Consider the following 16,720-nt stretch of genomic DNA (forward strand, 5'->3'; position numbering starts at 1 on the left):
ATTTTGATTACCTGCAAGAAAAGAAAGACTAATGGATTCATATTCATTTACAGCCTTATGATGTAAGCTTCATGGAATGAGTAAATATAGTGCTTAGAATATTTATTTTATTTTTTCTTATACTTTAATCATCTCTCTTTGGTGTTGCAAGTAAGTATACCTTGGGACACAATGACTTACAGCTCATTACCTAACTTTTTTATCCTAATGTAGTGTCTCATAGAATGTTTGAAAGTTATAGCAAGTGAAGAACCTTGTTTGATGGGACATTCACAGGAAGAGGGGATGAAACATAATCAAACCCATAATAAGACCTTACTTTGCTGCAGCACCTGAAGTGCTGAAAACAATCCCAGAAAGCTGGTGCTGTTGGCTGGTGACACATCATTTCTTTATGGATGACTGAATTTATCTTTGCCTGTCTATTACAGGGAGGATAGATGGTGCAAACACTATCTACACACCTCAAGGGGTGTATACCTGGAGGGGAGTTACCACAAGTGATTTTAAAAAAAACCTGTGTGTGATTTCTACTTTCTTCTACCAACAGGGATGACTGTCTTTGATAGAAGGAGTCTAATCTAGTTCCTGAACCCCAAATCCTTCAATAATTTCTCAAATACACATGCTGTCCCTAAGTGTTTTGAACCTCTTAAGTCCAAAAGTACTGGGGGCACTTAGAAGTTTGCAGTGCCAGACACAACAGATCATATTCAGGACATGCTTGTGCCAGTCTCAAGGTGGGCACGCAGACACACTTTCCTTAGGGAGGGAAGGCATTGGTCCTAGCTAGTGCCTATAGACATATTTGATACCCAAAAGAGAAGGCAGTGAAGGTAGGTTTCATTTTGTACCAGTTTATAGAGCTGGTTTCATATGATGGTTGTGTCATTGGTCATCAGGTTTGCTCATTCAGGCAGCTCCTCTGCATACCTTATAGCACAGGTCACACCCAAATTGTTGCAATAGGGCAGTGGTACTCAACTGGTTTGTCCAGCAGGACAGATGGGCAGTGCCCAGTCCCTCTGCGGGCCAGATCCAGGTGGTGGGCTCAAGCTGGCACCTAGGGCAAGTGTGACAGGGCCCCATCTAGCCATGCAGAGGAGGGCAGGGGGCAGCCCAGCTCTGATCTAGCTGTGTGGGGGAAGGAAGCATGACCTGGCCCTGATCGAGCCATCCCGGGTGAGGGTCATGGCCCATCTGTGACTCACTGTGCAGGGCTTGGGATTTTTGAAGTGAGGGAGGGGGTATTAGCTGCCACTGCTCCCCCACTGCCAACTTATCCAACACATGGGGAGTCCTGAAGGCTAGATGCCAAGGCTCTGGCCTGTGGGCTGGAGGCTGAGCTTCCCTGGTCCAGAGCAAAGTAGTGCTTTGGAGATTCAGATTTCTGTACCAGCCTGTCTACTTCAGGATTGCTGGAGGCAGGAAACTAGCTGTATCTGTGCTACTGGGAATTCCCCTGTGCTGGAGGAAATTCCATTTAGTGAAATATGCCAAGTCTGAAGCTGCTTTTCGATATTGGAAGGATGCACAGCAGCCTTAAGCAGGGCCAAGAATACAGAAATGACAAAGACAAGGTGGTGCCCATCAGAGAAGCAAGTGAAGTTGCCCAGTAGGTTCGAGTTTGCCTGTGTGGCTGTGCAAATTAGAAAACCAAAGTGCTACAGTAGGTATGTGTTATAGATTGCAAAAGGGAGGGAAAATGAAAGGAAAAAGAAAAGAAACAAACAAACAGAAGTTAAAACAATGTGTCATGTATATGGTACCTTTGTATCTTTCCAATAGTGTGTATTTTGTTACCAGGCAATCAATCAAAGAGGTGGAACTTGTTTTCCTTCTTTTCTTCTCACCCACAGTACACCCTTGAAACTCATTCCCTGCTGGGTTTCACATATATATGCCCATAATAACATCCCTAGTTAGTGGCAAGACTCTGACAGCACTACAGGTTTCCCTGTGAAAGAGTTCATTAAATGCCAGCCAGTAATCCAGTGGCATTTGCTAACGTAATACTTTAAAGCCAATCTGTTTATCTTTATCCTTGCTTTCTTTGTGTCAAAAGAGATTTTGCCATGACAAGAGAAATGAGAACCAGAAATGAGGAATTAATGCTGGTATTCCTAACGAGTTCAGAATGTTAAAGGCCAGATTCACTGAAAATCTTTGGTGCCATTGTTCTAAGGCAGTGCAAACTTTTAATAAGCCTGATATATATGGCCAGTTAAACTAGGTTTATACTCACTTTACAGAGAGGAGTGAAAATCCCCCCTCCTTCCCCCCCCCCGAGTATAATGGTGAATCTGGCCCTAAAATTATGATGATGGGTTATTTATATAGCCTTCTAGCTGGTGCAAGCTATTTTGAAAGTATACAAAGCCTGATATTCTTTCTGACAGCACTTTCCCAAGCATTTTCTGAAAATCTATCTTAAAGGGGGCGCCATGACGCAAACTGTCTCCTAGAGATCTGAAGTCAGCTGATGCAGCCTGCAAGTTAGCCCACAAAGCTGGGGATGCAGAGCAATGCCAGGTCACCCTGGAAGTACACACGCCTCTGTGTAGACTCAACTTTTGAAATCCTGACTGCAGTTTAGAAGAGCCTGGAGGGAATTCCTGGAGGACGATGGCATCATTGCTTCCCTGCTCATGGCGGTGAATCACCCTTGACTGTAACTATCCCCATGGGTGGGAATACTGCAGCTCTTGTGGATGCAGGGCTGAACCGAATCCATTCTTAAGGTAGGACAGGAGGTGCTTACCCAGTAATTAGGGTAAGGCAAAATACACCCCGTTTAGGATAAGGTTAGGGGATGGGCAAAGAGTTGTAGTTGATCAGCTACTCAGCCCATGTTCCCATGAGTACAGTAGACCTGACTTACTTATGCTCCCTTCCTAACAACTTCTCTGCTTCAAGCACAGTAAATTTTGTTTCTTCAGGCTGTGGCAAAATGCCCAGTTAGATGCTAATCAAAAATACAAATAAAAAAAATGTAGAAAGAAACAATGTAGTAGAGACTGTTTTCCCAAAATATAGGGGGTATGAAACTGTAAATCTTTTTTTTCCTTGTCTCAAGATAGATTAAGAATTGTTTAGTATAGTTTCAGAGCATTATGCATGGGCTTACAAGGTACCTGTCAAGGGCAGTCACCCTTATTAAACAACAATACTTTGGAATGAAGTGGGGAGGGGGGCGGAGGGGGGGGTGCTCTTCAGAACTATCTTAGCTTACTTGCAATAGTCATGTAGTGTTCCCTCAGTTTTATTCATTTCACGATTGCCAAATTTCTGAATGTACTGCAGTTTCTTTTATGAAACAAATTGGCAAGTGTGTTTTTTTCCCAAAGGACAAGGGATTAGTAGTGTTTGCACAAGCCATGTACACAGTTCCTTTCTGTCATCCTGTACATGACCTAGCTCATCCTTCGAGGTGACCACCCAGGATTTTTACCTAACAAGATTTTGAGTAATTTTAAATATGAAGGCATTCACAAGAATTAGAAATGTATCTCTGATATCACTGTTCCCTAACTTCAGCAGCAAAAGAGTTCATGAACAGCCTGAACAGTTTTTCCCTTACCACTTTCAAAAGCATATTCTGATCATTGGTTTTACCGTGACATATTATGAACTGTGTGCACTTTTTCATGTAAACTGCAGCTAAAGACTGAGCTGAGACCAAACAATTTATCTGAAACAGAGGATTTCTGTGGTTGCAGAAGTGAAAGACAATCCTTTTATTGCTTAAAAAAATTCTCCAAAAAAATGCTTAAGCATAATTATCCACTTGGAATACATCTCTTTTCCCCAAATGCTTAATAGACTAAATTAGCAGGATTATTGATTTATTATTCACATGATTATAATCTTTTAAAATATTTGTAATGTTAGATTATGTGTGTACACACATGAACATTAAGAGTCATACACATGCATTATGCACCTCATTTACAGAGAGGCCTCTGTATGACATGCATAATATTACTTTTATACTTACTTACGTCCTTTATGCTGCCAGAAGAATATAATGTGGCCTTAATATAGCTCAAGAATCAGGTTAATTTTCTTTATATAATACACATTTATACACACACAGAGTGACGTTTACACTAAAAATAACCTCCAATAAACAACTTCTAGCCTTGAAATTACCCTCTCAATACATTCCTTAAAGTTTTGTTTGGCCCTTCATTGCAGACTGTCTCTTTTAGGAAACATATCTTGTAAGTCTTTTCCCTTTTGGATGGCTTCAAATTTGTGGGCTAGGATTTTCTGATCATCACTTTAATTGTAATCATAAAATGTATTTTTGTGACAGATGGACAGACACACAAAAATGCATGCAGCGATTACTTGCAACCTACTTCTTACAGTTATCTACTTAATTATTTTGTAGAAAACGATTATATTTAACAATGAAAGTAAAGCTTATTTTCACTGTAACCTTAGGTATCTCCAAAATGGTACTTCTACTACTGTATGTACTTTACTATGTATCTTAAAGATGCTTGTTAATTGCATTTTTCTTAATCTTATGTTTTCAAATGACCTTATTAATAAAATATGATGAAAAATTTGAACGGGATCCCTTGGGGATTCATTTCAAGTAGTGTGCACTATAATGCATGTAAGGAGTACCATGAAATCAATAGCTGATTCATTACAGTTACTAATGACTTATAAAGTGTTACTCATATAGGGCAGCTAGTTAAGAGTATCTTCTTGTTTTTTTTTCTGTGAGTTGATAGATATTTTGGAACCAATATCAATAGGAATGAGATTAGGTCCAAAATCTTTCTTACATTTTAAGTGTCCAAAAATTATAACTCAGTTATTCCTTGAAAGTATGGCTATCTGTCATAGTAGCTTCCACTAACATTAATGGAGATTATTATTTAACCTGAACATTGTGCTAAAAATGTACTTTTTAAGGCCTGTATTAAAGTAAAAAAAATTGAAAATGTTTAGTAATGGATAAAATCTATCATTGGCACATCCATTATGCCTTGATCTTGCAAAAGATCTCACATAATTTTCAGTGTCTATTGCCAAGTGAACAGTTATGCATATAAACAATAAGTTAGATTTCCTTACTTGTAAGATTAACTTCTGTTTCTAATGTAACAACATTTTTATGTAATATTCATTAGCACAGAGACTACACATTCTTGAAAACAGAACTCCAAAGGCCCAGTCTACTGCTCACTCTACTCCTAGTGATTTTTTGGGGGAATGTTTGTGTAAGAGTCATGCATAAAATAATCCAATTTAAGAAATCCAATGCTGTTCTACTAATGTTATCCTTACCTACATACCAAAGTATTCAAAAGCTACATTCTTGGTTAACAAAGTGTCATTTTATGGTTTATTTTGTAATGCTCTGTTGCATAGTGAATTATATATGCAGTGCTGGATATGACCTAAATAGCTAACCTCCCTCCAAAATGAACCTTGGAATGTAGTAATAAATCTTCTTTTGTTTAGGTGGACAAACCCAATTTTGAAAAAGGGTTACAGACAGCGATTGGAATTGTCAGACATTTATCAGATCCCCTCCGCAGACTCTGCAGATAATCTTTCTGAAAAATTAGAAAGGTATGATTATGTACATATTTATTAGCATTATATCATGATCTGGATGGCAATGGCTTGATCTGGAAGAGTGAGTGAGGACTAGTGAAGGTATCAATTCAGCTTGCTTAATTGTAACAGGACACCAGAAACACTAGAACAATAGAGTTTTCAGATGCTTTTAAAGTCCTGGTTAGGTTGCAGGCAGTAATGGTTCAACCATGTTGTTGGCTTAGTTTTGGAAAACTGGGTCACTTCTGGCCTGGTTTCAGTCTTGCAATCTCATTTTTAGTTTTGTGGCTGCCTTCTTCCATATCAACATATCACACCACTACCAACTATTTTTTCTTCATAGTCTAAGAAAATTCCATCCTGTTGTTTTAATATCTAGGGCTAAGTCTTGTTCTCAGTCCTACCTACTTAAGTCTCCCTGCCTTCACCTTCCACATACGCCCTTGGCTTTCACCTTTCTCTTCCAGAGCTAAAAATCATTTTCCTCAGCATCCATCCTCACCTTAGAACTTCCACCTCTGAATCCCTCCATTGGCTTTCTTGAACAAAGGAAGTTTTTCCATGATCTCCTTTCAGACTTTTATGACACCAACTCCCTTCACTTCTATTCCCATTTTTTTCACTCTGCCAACACCTTTTTTCTCACTTCTCTCTCCCCGTTTTCACCTTTTGCCTTCTTTCATACTTCAACTCCAACTTTAAAAAAATCTTCCTCACCTCTAGTGCAAAAGACACCTGCACGCTCTTTGTTCAAATCCTTCTTTAAAACATACTTCTGCAAAGTCTGTCAAAGTTAGCATATCTTAGCTGCAGCTGATGAATGGAACCCATGTTAAATATATATTATATAAATGGGAACTTCATGCACTGTTGGATATTTGACCATCTCCAGAGGACCAACAAAATATTTAATTGTGTAAGCAGAATGTCAATGGCTTAGGGTGGTGATTTTCATTTGTGGTATTGTGACACCCAGGGGTGCCTTGATATTCTTTTAAGGGTGTCACAGAGTGTCATGCAATACTAGCCCTGCTAGATGTGCAAACACCTACACATGTTTCACAAAATAAACCCAGAAATTTCAAATAGAAATCCATAGCTTAAAAAAGATGTTGACTGGTTGTGGTCTTTTTGAGTTCTTTGCAACATAATAATCACTTTATTATTTTTTCTGTTGTCAAAAAAGGAGTACAGTTAGTTTTTGAAATTGAGTGCTGCTAAATTAAAAAAAAATGATGGAGAATACCTTGAGTCTAAAAAAAGTTTAGAACAACTGGAGTATGGGGTTGGTACTGCTACAGGGGCATTTTTACTCAAGGAGCACTTGCAGGAATGAATCCTAAATCATAAGCTAATTTACTTTCTTTCACAGATTATTTTAAAAAATAAAACAAACCTAAATCCTTAGGATAAACTTCCCTCATTCTCCAGCATAGTTCGGATCTGCATAGCAATGTGTGTCCACTAACATTAAAAGTAAGATGGGAAGAGAAGAAAAGAACACAGGTCTCATCTGTGGACAATGACTTTGAAATGGAACTCTTTTAATGGAAGATATTTGTCTTTATGTATATTCCAAGGGATTGGATGTATTTTAAATATTAAATTTGTCATATGATAAGTTGTATTTATTAATAAAATAAAATGGGATCTACGTTTTCAAAACTGATGGCAATGTCCTGAACACATTGCTGCTACTCAGTAATTATTTATACAAGGCAGAATTTCTAGACAATATGCCTCCAATTAATTAACCTTTCCCTTTGAATATACTTTATTGTTCCTTCATTTGCCAGAATTCAAAATTCAAAATGAAAAGGAAACTGTATTAAGAGTTTCCAAAGTTATCAAATACATACTGAATATAAGTATCACAAAGCATGGTATTTCTCTCCTTCTGACTAAAGATGTACTTCGCGATAGGAAATTACCACCAAAAAACCCCTAAAGAATTGACAAAAACTAATGCAGTTCATTAAGCAGGCCAGTTTAGAATACTTTTTCTTTGTTTTCCTCTTGCTGAGGGACTGGAGGAGCTCCAAAACTTTTATTTGCCTATTATTTGTGTATTGGTCTTAAGAAGTACAGCAGGTTTCTTTAAAACTTACAATGTGACCTTTTCATGAATTAGCTCCCTGCAGGGTGATATATCGCTGGGTATTTAAATCTGCCAGATATGTGGCTGAACTAGATTTGAACTTTTATTAAGCTATCAAGTCAATGAGGGCCAGATCTTTGGTGTCTCCACAAGGCTTTGTTTTACTAGTCACTGTAGCTAAATCTCCTTGGATATATTTGAGTGAACTGAACTATGCTAGAGCCATGGACTGATGCTCTGTGCCCACATACCTGAATGGTCTTAGTTTTTGTTTCCTTTTCAGAGAATGGGACAGGGAGCTGGCAACTTCAAAGAAAAAACCCAAACTTATTAATGCCCTTCGACGATGCTTTTTCTGGAAATTTATGTTCTATGGAATAATATTATATCTGGGGGTAAGATTATTTTTTACTAAACTCTTAGATTGTACACAGTGATTATAGTCCTGGTGATTGCTAAATTATTGAGGAATCATGCTAACAACTACATTTTTCCTTAGTGACATTGGTTGTAAAGGTTACAGAAGCACAGCTGCTAAAAGTTCCTGGGAAATAACCTTAAATGAAGCACCTGCTGAAAAAAACACAAATCTCTTAAAAATCTGTTTACTGCCTACTGCTAGTATGTTTCCTAAAGTACAGAGAGCCAAGCAGAAAGTATTTAATATACTACTGTATTCATAATGTGCTCAGAACACAGTGATAATAGGTAAATAAATTCTCCTTCCCAACCTCCAAATGAGCCCAAGGAAGCACTCTACCAGGTCCAGTATGGGGAACACAATATTTAAAAGTAGCTTGGTCTAGAAATTTCAAATTATGACAAAACAAAGACAAAATATTCAGAAAGATGGAAGAATTACTGTTTTGTTTCCCTCTCCTGCTCCCCCCTACCCCCCTACACACATGTTCACATCTTTTATTTTATTGACATTCAAAGAATTTTTTTACTCTGACATTAAGATAAAGGTTATGAAATTACAATCACTTTGGTTTGGATTTGGTAAAGTGTGAAAAGCTGACCTTATAATAGAAGGCTTGTTTCAAGCTGCTTCTCAGCATGTTATGATTATGCTCATTTGCAAATGCCACAGATTTAAAAAATCCTACCACTGGGGTTATGATCCATGGAAACAGTTCACTGTCAGTAGCTGCCTGTTGGGAAGTTGAGATATTCAAATTTAACATTTAAAAATTGTAGTTTATGCATGTTTATATATTCATGGGTATTTCCTAATTTTCATAATTTAAGAAGTTGAGGGACACATTAAACAGTTAACAAAATGCTGTATTATTATGCATGTTGAAAAAATGGGAGCTTAATGTGTGGTACAAAGTGATCAAAAGTATTCATTTGTAACTCTCTTTCAGTTGTCCAGATTCTGATCTCCGGTATCTTGATATACTGGTAAAAGCAGATTAACGTTATTAGATTGAATGTTCCAGAGCCTCTGGTCCAGCTGAAATGTAGTTGATGAAGGGCCATGAGTTAGAGAAAAATGTGTTTCATGTCTGGTCATGAAGGCAATTTGATCCCAGCCTAAAATAGAGGTGGGCTCTTAATTTTGGCTCAGCTGCCCAAGACCCAATGAGCCATTCTGGCATCAGGGTATGAGGAGAGCTTACCTTAATCATGCCCCTATTTGCATGAGAATCCCCCCCATGCCAGTGGCTGGAAGGGAGAAACAACATTGGAGCTTCCAGCTGCCATTTGAACTGCCCAAAGATTCCTTTATGTAAGAAGAATCCTCTGGTAGCTGGACTTTCTTGCAAGTACTTGGAACAAAGTCCAGAACCTGATGCACTGGAGTTACTTTAGAGCAGGGGTGGGCAATTATTTTGGGCGGAGGGCTGCTTACTGAGTTTTGGCAAGCCACCAAGGACCGCATGACAGGCAGCCAGGAGCAGATAGATATTAATTTCCTAAACTTTCTAGGGGCCCCACGGGTCAGGTAGAATGGCCTGGTGGGCTGCATTTGGCCCTTGGGCTGCATTTTGGCCACCCCTGCTTTAGAGTATATTAGTGTTATTGAAAATCGCATTTGGCTCTACCTTAAAAACTCTGTATAGGGACAACTTAAAGTGCCCTGATAAGCTAATATTAAATACTTTAACTACAGGTAAACGTTAAAGCATTAGAAGCAACTGGTATAGACAACATTTAAGACATTGGGCAACATTTCAAATTGAGGTCCATTTTGCCAACTAAGTGCCTGATTCTAACCATCACTGATACTAGTTTTTTTTTTACGGTGCTATTCCTCCATTTTCATGAACTTTTCACAATATTCTCTCTCCTGACACTGATTCACAAAGGAGGATAAATCAAACTTTAATAGTACATAATCCTAAGTGTCCTTTAATATGAAAAATGCTATAGTTTTATCAAATATAATTACTGTTTCATATCCTCCATGATCTGCATGCAAGTCTCCTGTTTATCTCATTAAAAGTTTAATTAAGATTACCTCCCTTTTATTTTAATTTCATTTTAGATTAAGAATTTTTACCAACAAATTATATAAAACTGACTGCTAGTTTCTCATTATGGTCTGGCTGGGTTGAGGAAAGCATGGTGGCGGGTCAAAGACATGAAATAGCTTTCTTGCTAACATTGTAAAGTTCTTGCAACTCTATTGACATACATCAAATTTATGCCTGTTTAATTTTTTAACTCCCTTGGCACTATTTTGGATTTCTGCTGGTATGACAGAGAGCAGCATTTGAACTAAAAGATCTATGTAATGGTAAGAGGGCTTGGTTAATAGCTTCTGATAAGATAAACCAGTAGTCAAACATTACTTGATATATAGACCTTTTTTCTCCTTCTTAACTTGTACTTCTCCAAAAGTTTTGAAGCCAAATTTTGATTGACTTTACAGCTAAGTCCTGAAGGTTTGAATACATTTTTATTACCATGTAAATTTGCCCACGATAACCCAGTGCTGTTTGATATAGCTGTACCTTGGGGTATTATTAGCCAAACAATGGAATCAGGAAGTCAATAAGAAAAGGGAAGCTGTGTATTACTTTAATTTTTAATATTGACAATTTATCTAGTTTGCAGAAAATGAAAATATTCAGTATATAGCTCTATCAGTTAATCCCATTGTTTCTTTTTACATGTACTTTCAATAACCCCTTGTTTTTTGCCACCATTTGCAGAACTCATGACATGGGTAATTATTATAATTTAAGGACAACACTTAGATTAAAAGTGTAATTGGATCTACATTATAAAAAATGTAAAAAAACCTGAGAATCCATTTCATTTATTGTGAGCGACTCCAAATATCTCATCTTCCATATGTAGTTTACTATTTTTAAAAGTGTTTCAAAGAATTCTGTCACGGTAGATTTTGTTTTTAAAATAAAAGGATTGGTGCTGAATAATAATGTTTGTATGATATTTTCAAGTTAATAACAGAATATTTAAATGGTCATATTTTGTTTCATCTTTACAACATACTTATCGAACTTCTCTAAACACATATACAAATATTCTCTCCTTGCTTCCTGAGTACATCTGGTTGTACATACAAATTTTGGGATCGAAATCTTGGACTCAGTCCTCAGTGCATAGCTGAGGAGAGGTGTGGAGGAAGAATGACTCCTAAGTCACCTTGCTACTTTCCTGATCCTCAGTTGATGAGTGTCTGAAATGTCCCTCTCATAAATAACTGAAAGTAGCTGTTGGCCTCATCTGAATTCCTGTGGCTAAAAGCTGCCCTCTGGCTGAGAATCCCACTTCCTATCACTGAAAGCCCCTTTTATAGAGGGTGAAGGTAGACAGGTAGTTTAGAGTTGCCTATTCAACCTGCCCACCCCCAGAGTGTTTTTTCACTTTGGCTACCTTGTTAGTGTGGCTTTTAGAATGATTCACAATGCTGTAGGAAGGCAAACAAGCTGGAACAGGGGCTAACGATTCAGCTAATTCTCTTTTGTGTTGATGTAGATAGATGGATGAAGATAATGACTACAGTTCACCATAAATTCTCTTGGACAGGGATTCTCTTCTTTGGACAGTGCCAAAAACTCTGGGGTCCAGGTTCTGGATGGATGCACTAAGCCCTAGCAAAATGGAAATAAATGATGGTGAAGATGAAGAAGAAAAAGAATAGAGAAGTGAGTGGAAAGGGAACATGAGAGTGGTTAGTCTGAGGCAAATATACTCAAAAATGTAAAGGAAATTGAATAAAAGAAGCAATACGAATAGTAGAAGAAAAGTTGCTCTGATGAAATGGAAATGAAAAAGAAAAATGAAAGCAGCTTAGAGGCAGAATAGTTTAATGTAATTATTTAAAAATAGGTGATGTTTAATGTCAGTGTAGTTCAGTACACAGAAATACATATGCATTTAATGGACACATATCTATCTAGGCCAGTTTCAGGCTTTATGTCCTTCATTTAGTTCTATATGGTGTTGATTTGACTGTTTTATTTGGAATATTTACCTAGTGCAGACTTGGGCTGTCCATCTACTGAAAGAACATGTGGTAATAATGCTCTGTAATATGTATTGGCCTCCATTTTGCTGTGATTGTGATTCAAAGCACTGTGTTTGTGTGCGCATGCTTACGCACACAGGATTAATTCCTCATCTTGAAGAAGAGGTTGTTCAAATGGATTTCCTGGGTGTAGAACGGAGGTAGGCAAAACACAGTCCATGGACTGAATCCAGCCCGCCAGGGCATTTTGTCCCTCTTGCAGTGGGTCCCTTGGCCCTGCCAGGTGCAGGGGGAAACCTGGGCCATGGTGCATACATGCTGTCCCACAGCCCTTGAGCATGCAGTGGGGCTGGTGCAGAGTGGCTACTGGATTCCATTTCCTGGCTGCCCTGGTGGTGGCTGCTTCTGGCTGTGGCTGCTGGACACTGGCCTGCTGGACCATCCACAGCCTGGACCATCCACCCCAAATGCACAGCTGGGGGTGCCAAATGGAGTGGGTGGGAGCTAGGATCTGTGCAGGCAGAGTGCATGGCCAGTTAGATCAGATGGGGCTGTAGGCAGGTAGGGAGAGACATCCAGGAGTGAGACGGGTGAGCAGGGCTGGGGATCGGGATTGGGTTCTTAGGGTACAGCGTGGGACTGGGCCTGGGGCAGAGCTGTGATATGTCATGGCCCTGCAATCCCAATCCACGGCCCCGCCTGCCTCTTCCACTCCTGAATGTCACTCAGTGCTCACCCACAGCCCCATCTCATCTGCCTGGCCATGCACTCTACCCATACAGGTCCCATCTATTCTCCATAGAGACCCCAGGATTGCAGGGCAGCATGGGGCTGGAGCCTGGGGCAGAGCCATGATCCACTCCCTGCATGCCCCTACCTGCAAAATGGACAGCAACTCAGGGATGTGCAGGCAGCAGATCACAGCTCTGCCCTAGCCCTGGCCCCGCTCTGTCTCTGCTCTAAGAACCCATTCCTGATTGCTGGCCCTGCCTGCCTATCCTACTCCCAGACGTGGCTTCTTATTTGCTTGCGACCCCATCTGATTTGCCTAGCCATACGCATTGCCCAGCCCATCTCCCGGGTGCTGCTCCCCACCTGCCTACAGCCTCATCCTGTCTGTGTATGGGGACCACTTAGGGAGTTTTGGTGGGCTGTTGTGGGGAAGGGGGGTACTGACTTAGCCTGCAACAACTCACTAAAACTCGCTAAGTGGTCCTCTGACCCAAATAATTGTCTACCCTAGTGTAGGATCACCAAAAATCAAGGAAAACACTGTTTCAGGGAAGATTAAACGCCACTCTAGCATCAGCTCACATATCCTAGAACATAAATGTGATAGTACCTACATGCTGTTAGAGTCCTCACTGCCACAGAAAAGTCCCTTTCCTGTCTGGTATACAAAACGTGTCCACAGTTTAATATAAGACATCCTTAGCTTAAACTCTCTCTCTCAATCGCAACTATGACCCTGAAGAAGAAGTATTATGGACTGGGGTTATGTAGACCTTTGTCAGTTTCCTGGATGATATATTCCCTTAAATTCAATAATCCATTCTTTGAAGGGAGGAGCTTAAAGTAGCAAAGATGAGAATAGTTTGGGACTGTACAAAAGAAAGGGAGCAGCCACGTTTAGGCAATGAAGGAGAGTTAGGGGGTGAAGGTGAGTTCTCTGTAAGCCCTGAGTCTTTAAGTAGCTAAAAATGCGGGTGTATATGAAGGCCATTTAGCCTTACAAAACCCACTTTTTGTGATGTGATAATTCATAAATAGGGCAACATTTTTGTATCACAAGCACTGGATTGAGGTATCATTGAATAGCAGGAAGATTAACTCTGAGGACTGATTAAGAAAGAAAGAAGCTCTGTTAATGCAAAATATCGTAATCAGCAATGATGGAAAAGGAAATGCAGAAAAACTAACAGCTCAATGAGGCTTTTGTAACATTTTAGCTTGGGGTTTGCTATAATGTAGCAACAATTTGTCCCCCTCAAAAAAGTCTCTCTCAAACTACCAAAGGCAAGAGGATTCTCAGACCTCAGTCTGATATTCTGTCCTTTATTCTGCATAAAGAACTGAAGAACAAGAAAATGCCTGTGGTCAGTGAAAGGCAGTGAGCAGTGTCCATTTATACTAATACAGTTCTAAAATTCATGTGACATTATGGCAAGAGCTATTGAGGAATCTTTCAGCACTTGTTGCTGGAAAAAGTTGGTTGGTGGAATCTGAGCATTTTTATGGGCAAATATCAGTTGTATAAAAACTTTTGTCAGGAAATATTTCTGTGGCCCACAGGAGAATTTCTGGTTAAAATGAGAGAGAGAGAGAAAGAGAGAACAACTTCCTCCTCCTCTTCCCCGCCACCTGAAATCCAGATTAGAACTCGTTTAGGATGTGGAAGAAATTCCGACTCTCAATTTGGTAGAACATGGACTTGAGTTTTCCACATCCCAGATCTGTCTACTAGCTCTTTTGGGGTGAGGTACTCTTAGTCTCTCCCAGTGGAGCTATTCTATTATGTATAAAAATGGTTAGTTGTTCTCAGCAGTTCTGGATAATCTGCCATTCAGTGAAGGACTGACTAAGCTACTGAGCTATTAGCATAAAAAATGAGAAGGTTAAGAAGTGATCTGATCTTAATCCAGAAGAAGGGAAAATAATTCCAATATAGTACCTTCTGGCTAAGAGAGCACAGCCTTGGGAAAGCAAGTGAAATGTTTTTTTAGTCGAAGTGTTCTCTGATTTGGAGTTGATGACTGGATGCAATATGCCATGGTCAATGAATAAATAAATAAAAATGAATGTATTACTTATGCCAGGATGCACATGCATCAACCTATAAAATAGGCAGAATAAGTAAAATACAAGCAGCAGGCAAGACTATGATGGCAAGCTATAAAATGAATTGGCTAACAGCAACTAACTGACAAAGCAAACCTACTGGCATATGGAAAAAAATCATCAGAAATTATAATAGTACTTATGAATGTAAAAGGATTATGCAAGACAAGCATTATTTTAACACAATGACTATTAAGACAGCACCTCTACCCAGAACCAGCTCTAGGTTTAATTATGAATACAGGAACAATATTCAATGCATGGGTCCAAATGGTATTTTTTTACACAATGTTCTTGTTCCTTCAGGTGGAGCTCTCCAAAATTGGAATCTTTCATTTTACCCCAAAGTTGTCCCCTGAATGAAACTGGCATATAAAGATTAATGTACTAGAATGCTCCTAATCTAAAAGACATAGGCACAAAAGGAGGCAATGGTTAGAATTTGAAGCTGGATAAATTCAGACAGTGGTGAGAGAGTTGCAAATAGAAACGTTCTTGATTGGATTCAAGTCTTGTTCACATCCCTTCATGGCAACTTGGGATGCTTAGCAGTTCATGTCCCAATGATCTCAAATGCTAGTATCAGCTCATAGAGAAGAAGTATAAATCAGGATTATTTTTTCTTTACTCAAAGGTTAATTAACTATTAGAAAAACATACCTAGGAGTATATATGATCATGTTGGAGTAAAGATGTAGCTGTGATGGTCCAAGAACATTGTGAAAGATAAGGATTGTTGTGGGTGGTATCTTTTCCTAACTCAACAGTATGTTTGGGATAGAGAAGCTTTCAAATTCAGTGCATCCCTTTTCAGGTCTGAGGAAAAAGTAGGCAAAGGTAAAGCTATAAACTGTCTGCAGGGTTGTGAAATTGGAAGAGAGGGACATTACCAGGATAGCTAATAGACAAGAAAGTTGCCAGAGAAAAGAGAGCTTGATTACTGGAGGATTAAGACCATTAAAAGGGGAGAGCATTGTTAACAATTGTGTCATGAAGAGAGAATTCAAGACGGACTCGAGGGGAACGCCTCCAGACCTAAGGTTGAGGAGGACCGGGTTAGAGTGCTTGTGGAGGGGCTGGACATGTTCAAACCAGCAGGTCCAGATGCTCTCCACTCCAGGGTGTTGAGGGGTTATTGCAGGGCCCTTGGCATGGCTTTACGAGTGCTCGTGCTGCTCGGGCCGGGTGCCAGATGATTGGAAGATAGCCAATGTGGTCCCCATCTTTAAAAAAGGGAGGAGGGAGGACCCGGGCAACTATAGGCCTGTCAGTCTTACCTCAATCCTGGGGAAACTCTTTGAGAAGATCATCAAGGAGCACATCTGTGATGGGCTGGCATCGGGGATGATGCTCAAGGGCAACCAGCATGGTTTCATTAGGGGCAGGTCATGTCAGACCAACCTGATTGCCTTTTACGATCAGGTCACAAAAGCATTGGATGCAGGTGTTGCCGTGGATGTAGTCTTTCTGGACTTCAGCAAGGCCTTTGACACTGTCGACCACCCCATCCTCATTAAAAAACTAGGCGACTGTGGCACTGATGCCTACACAGTCAGATGGATTGCAAATTGGCTGAAGGGTCGTACTCAGAGGGTGGTGGTGGATGGGTCATATTCAACCTGGGGGAAGTGGGCAGTGGAGTCCCCCAGGGCTTGGTCCTTGGGCCCGCACTGTTCAATTTCTTTATCAGTGATTTGGACGACGGGGTGAAAAGCAACCTGTTTAAATTTGCTGATGATACCAAAATTTGGGGT

General features: G+C 39.7%; 1 protein-coding gene across 1 annotated transcript in view; it reads left to right on the top strand.

The window, feature by feature from the left end:
• The first annotated feature begins 1,493 nt into the window (after window positions 1-1,493).
• Window positions 1,494-16,720, top strand: part of CFTR (cystic fibrosis transmembrane conductance regulator) — a 151,760-nt gene continuing 136,533 nt past the window's right edge. The window contains exons 1-3 of the mRNA XM_014519940.2: window positions 1,494-1,615; window positions 5,485-5,595; window positions 7,965-8,076. Coding sequence (XP_014375426.1) covers window positions 1,494-1,615; window positions 5,485-5,595; window positions 7,965-8,076 — 345 coding nt within the window. The remainder of the gene's footprint in view (window positions 1,616-5,484; window positions 5,596-7,964; window positions 8,077-16,720) is intronic.

This window comes from Alligator sinensis, unplaced genomic scaffold (genome assembly GCF_000455745.1).
Source record: "Alligator sinensis unplaced genomic scaffold, ASM45574v1 scaffold65_2, whole genome shotgun sequence".
NCBI lineage: Eukaryota > Metazoa > Chordata > Crocodylia > Alligatoridae > Alligator > Alligator sinensis.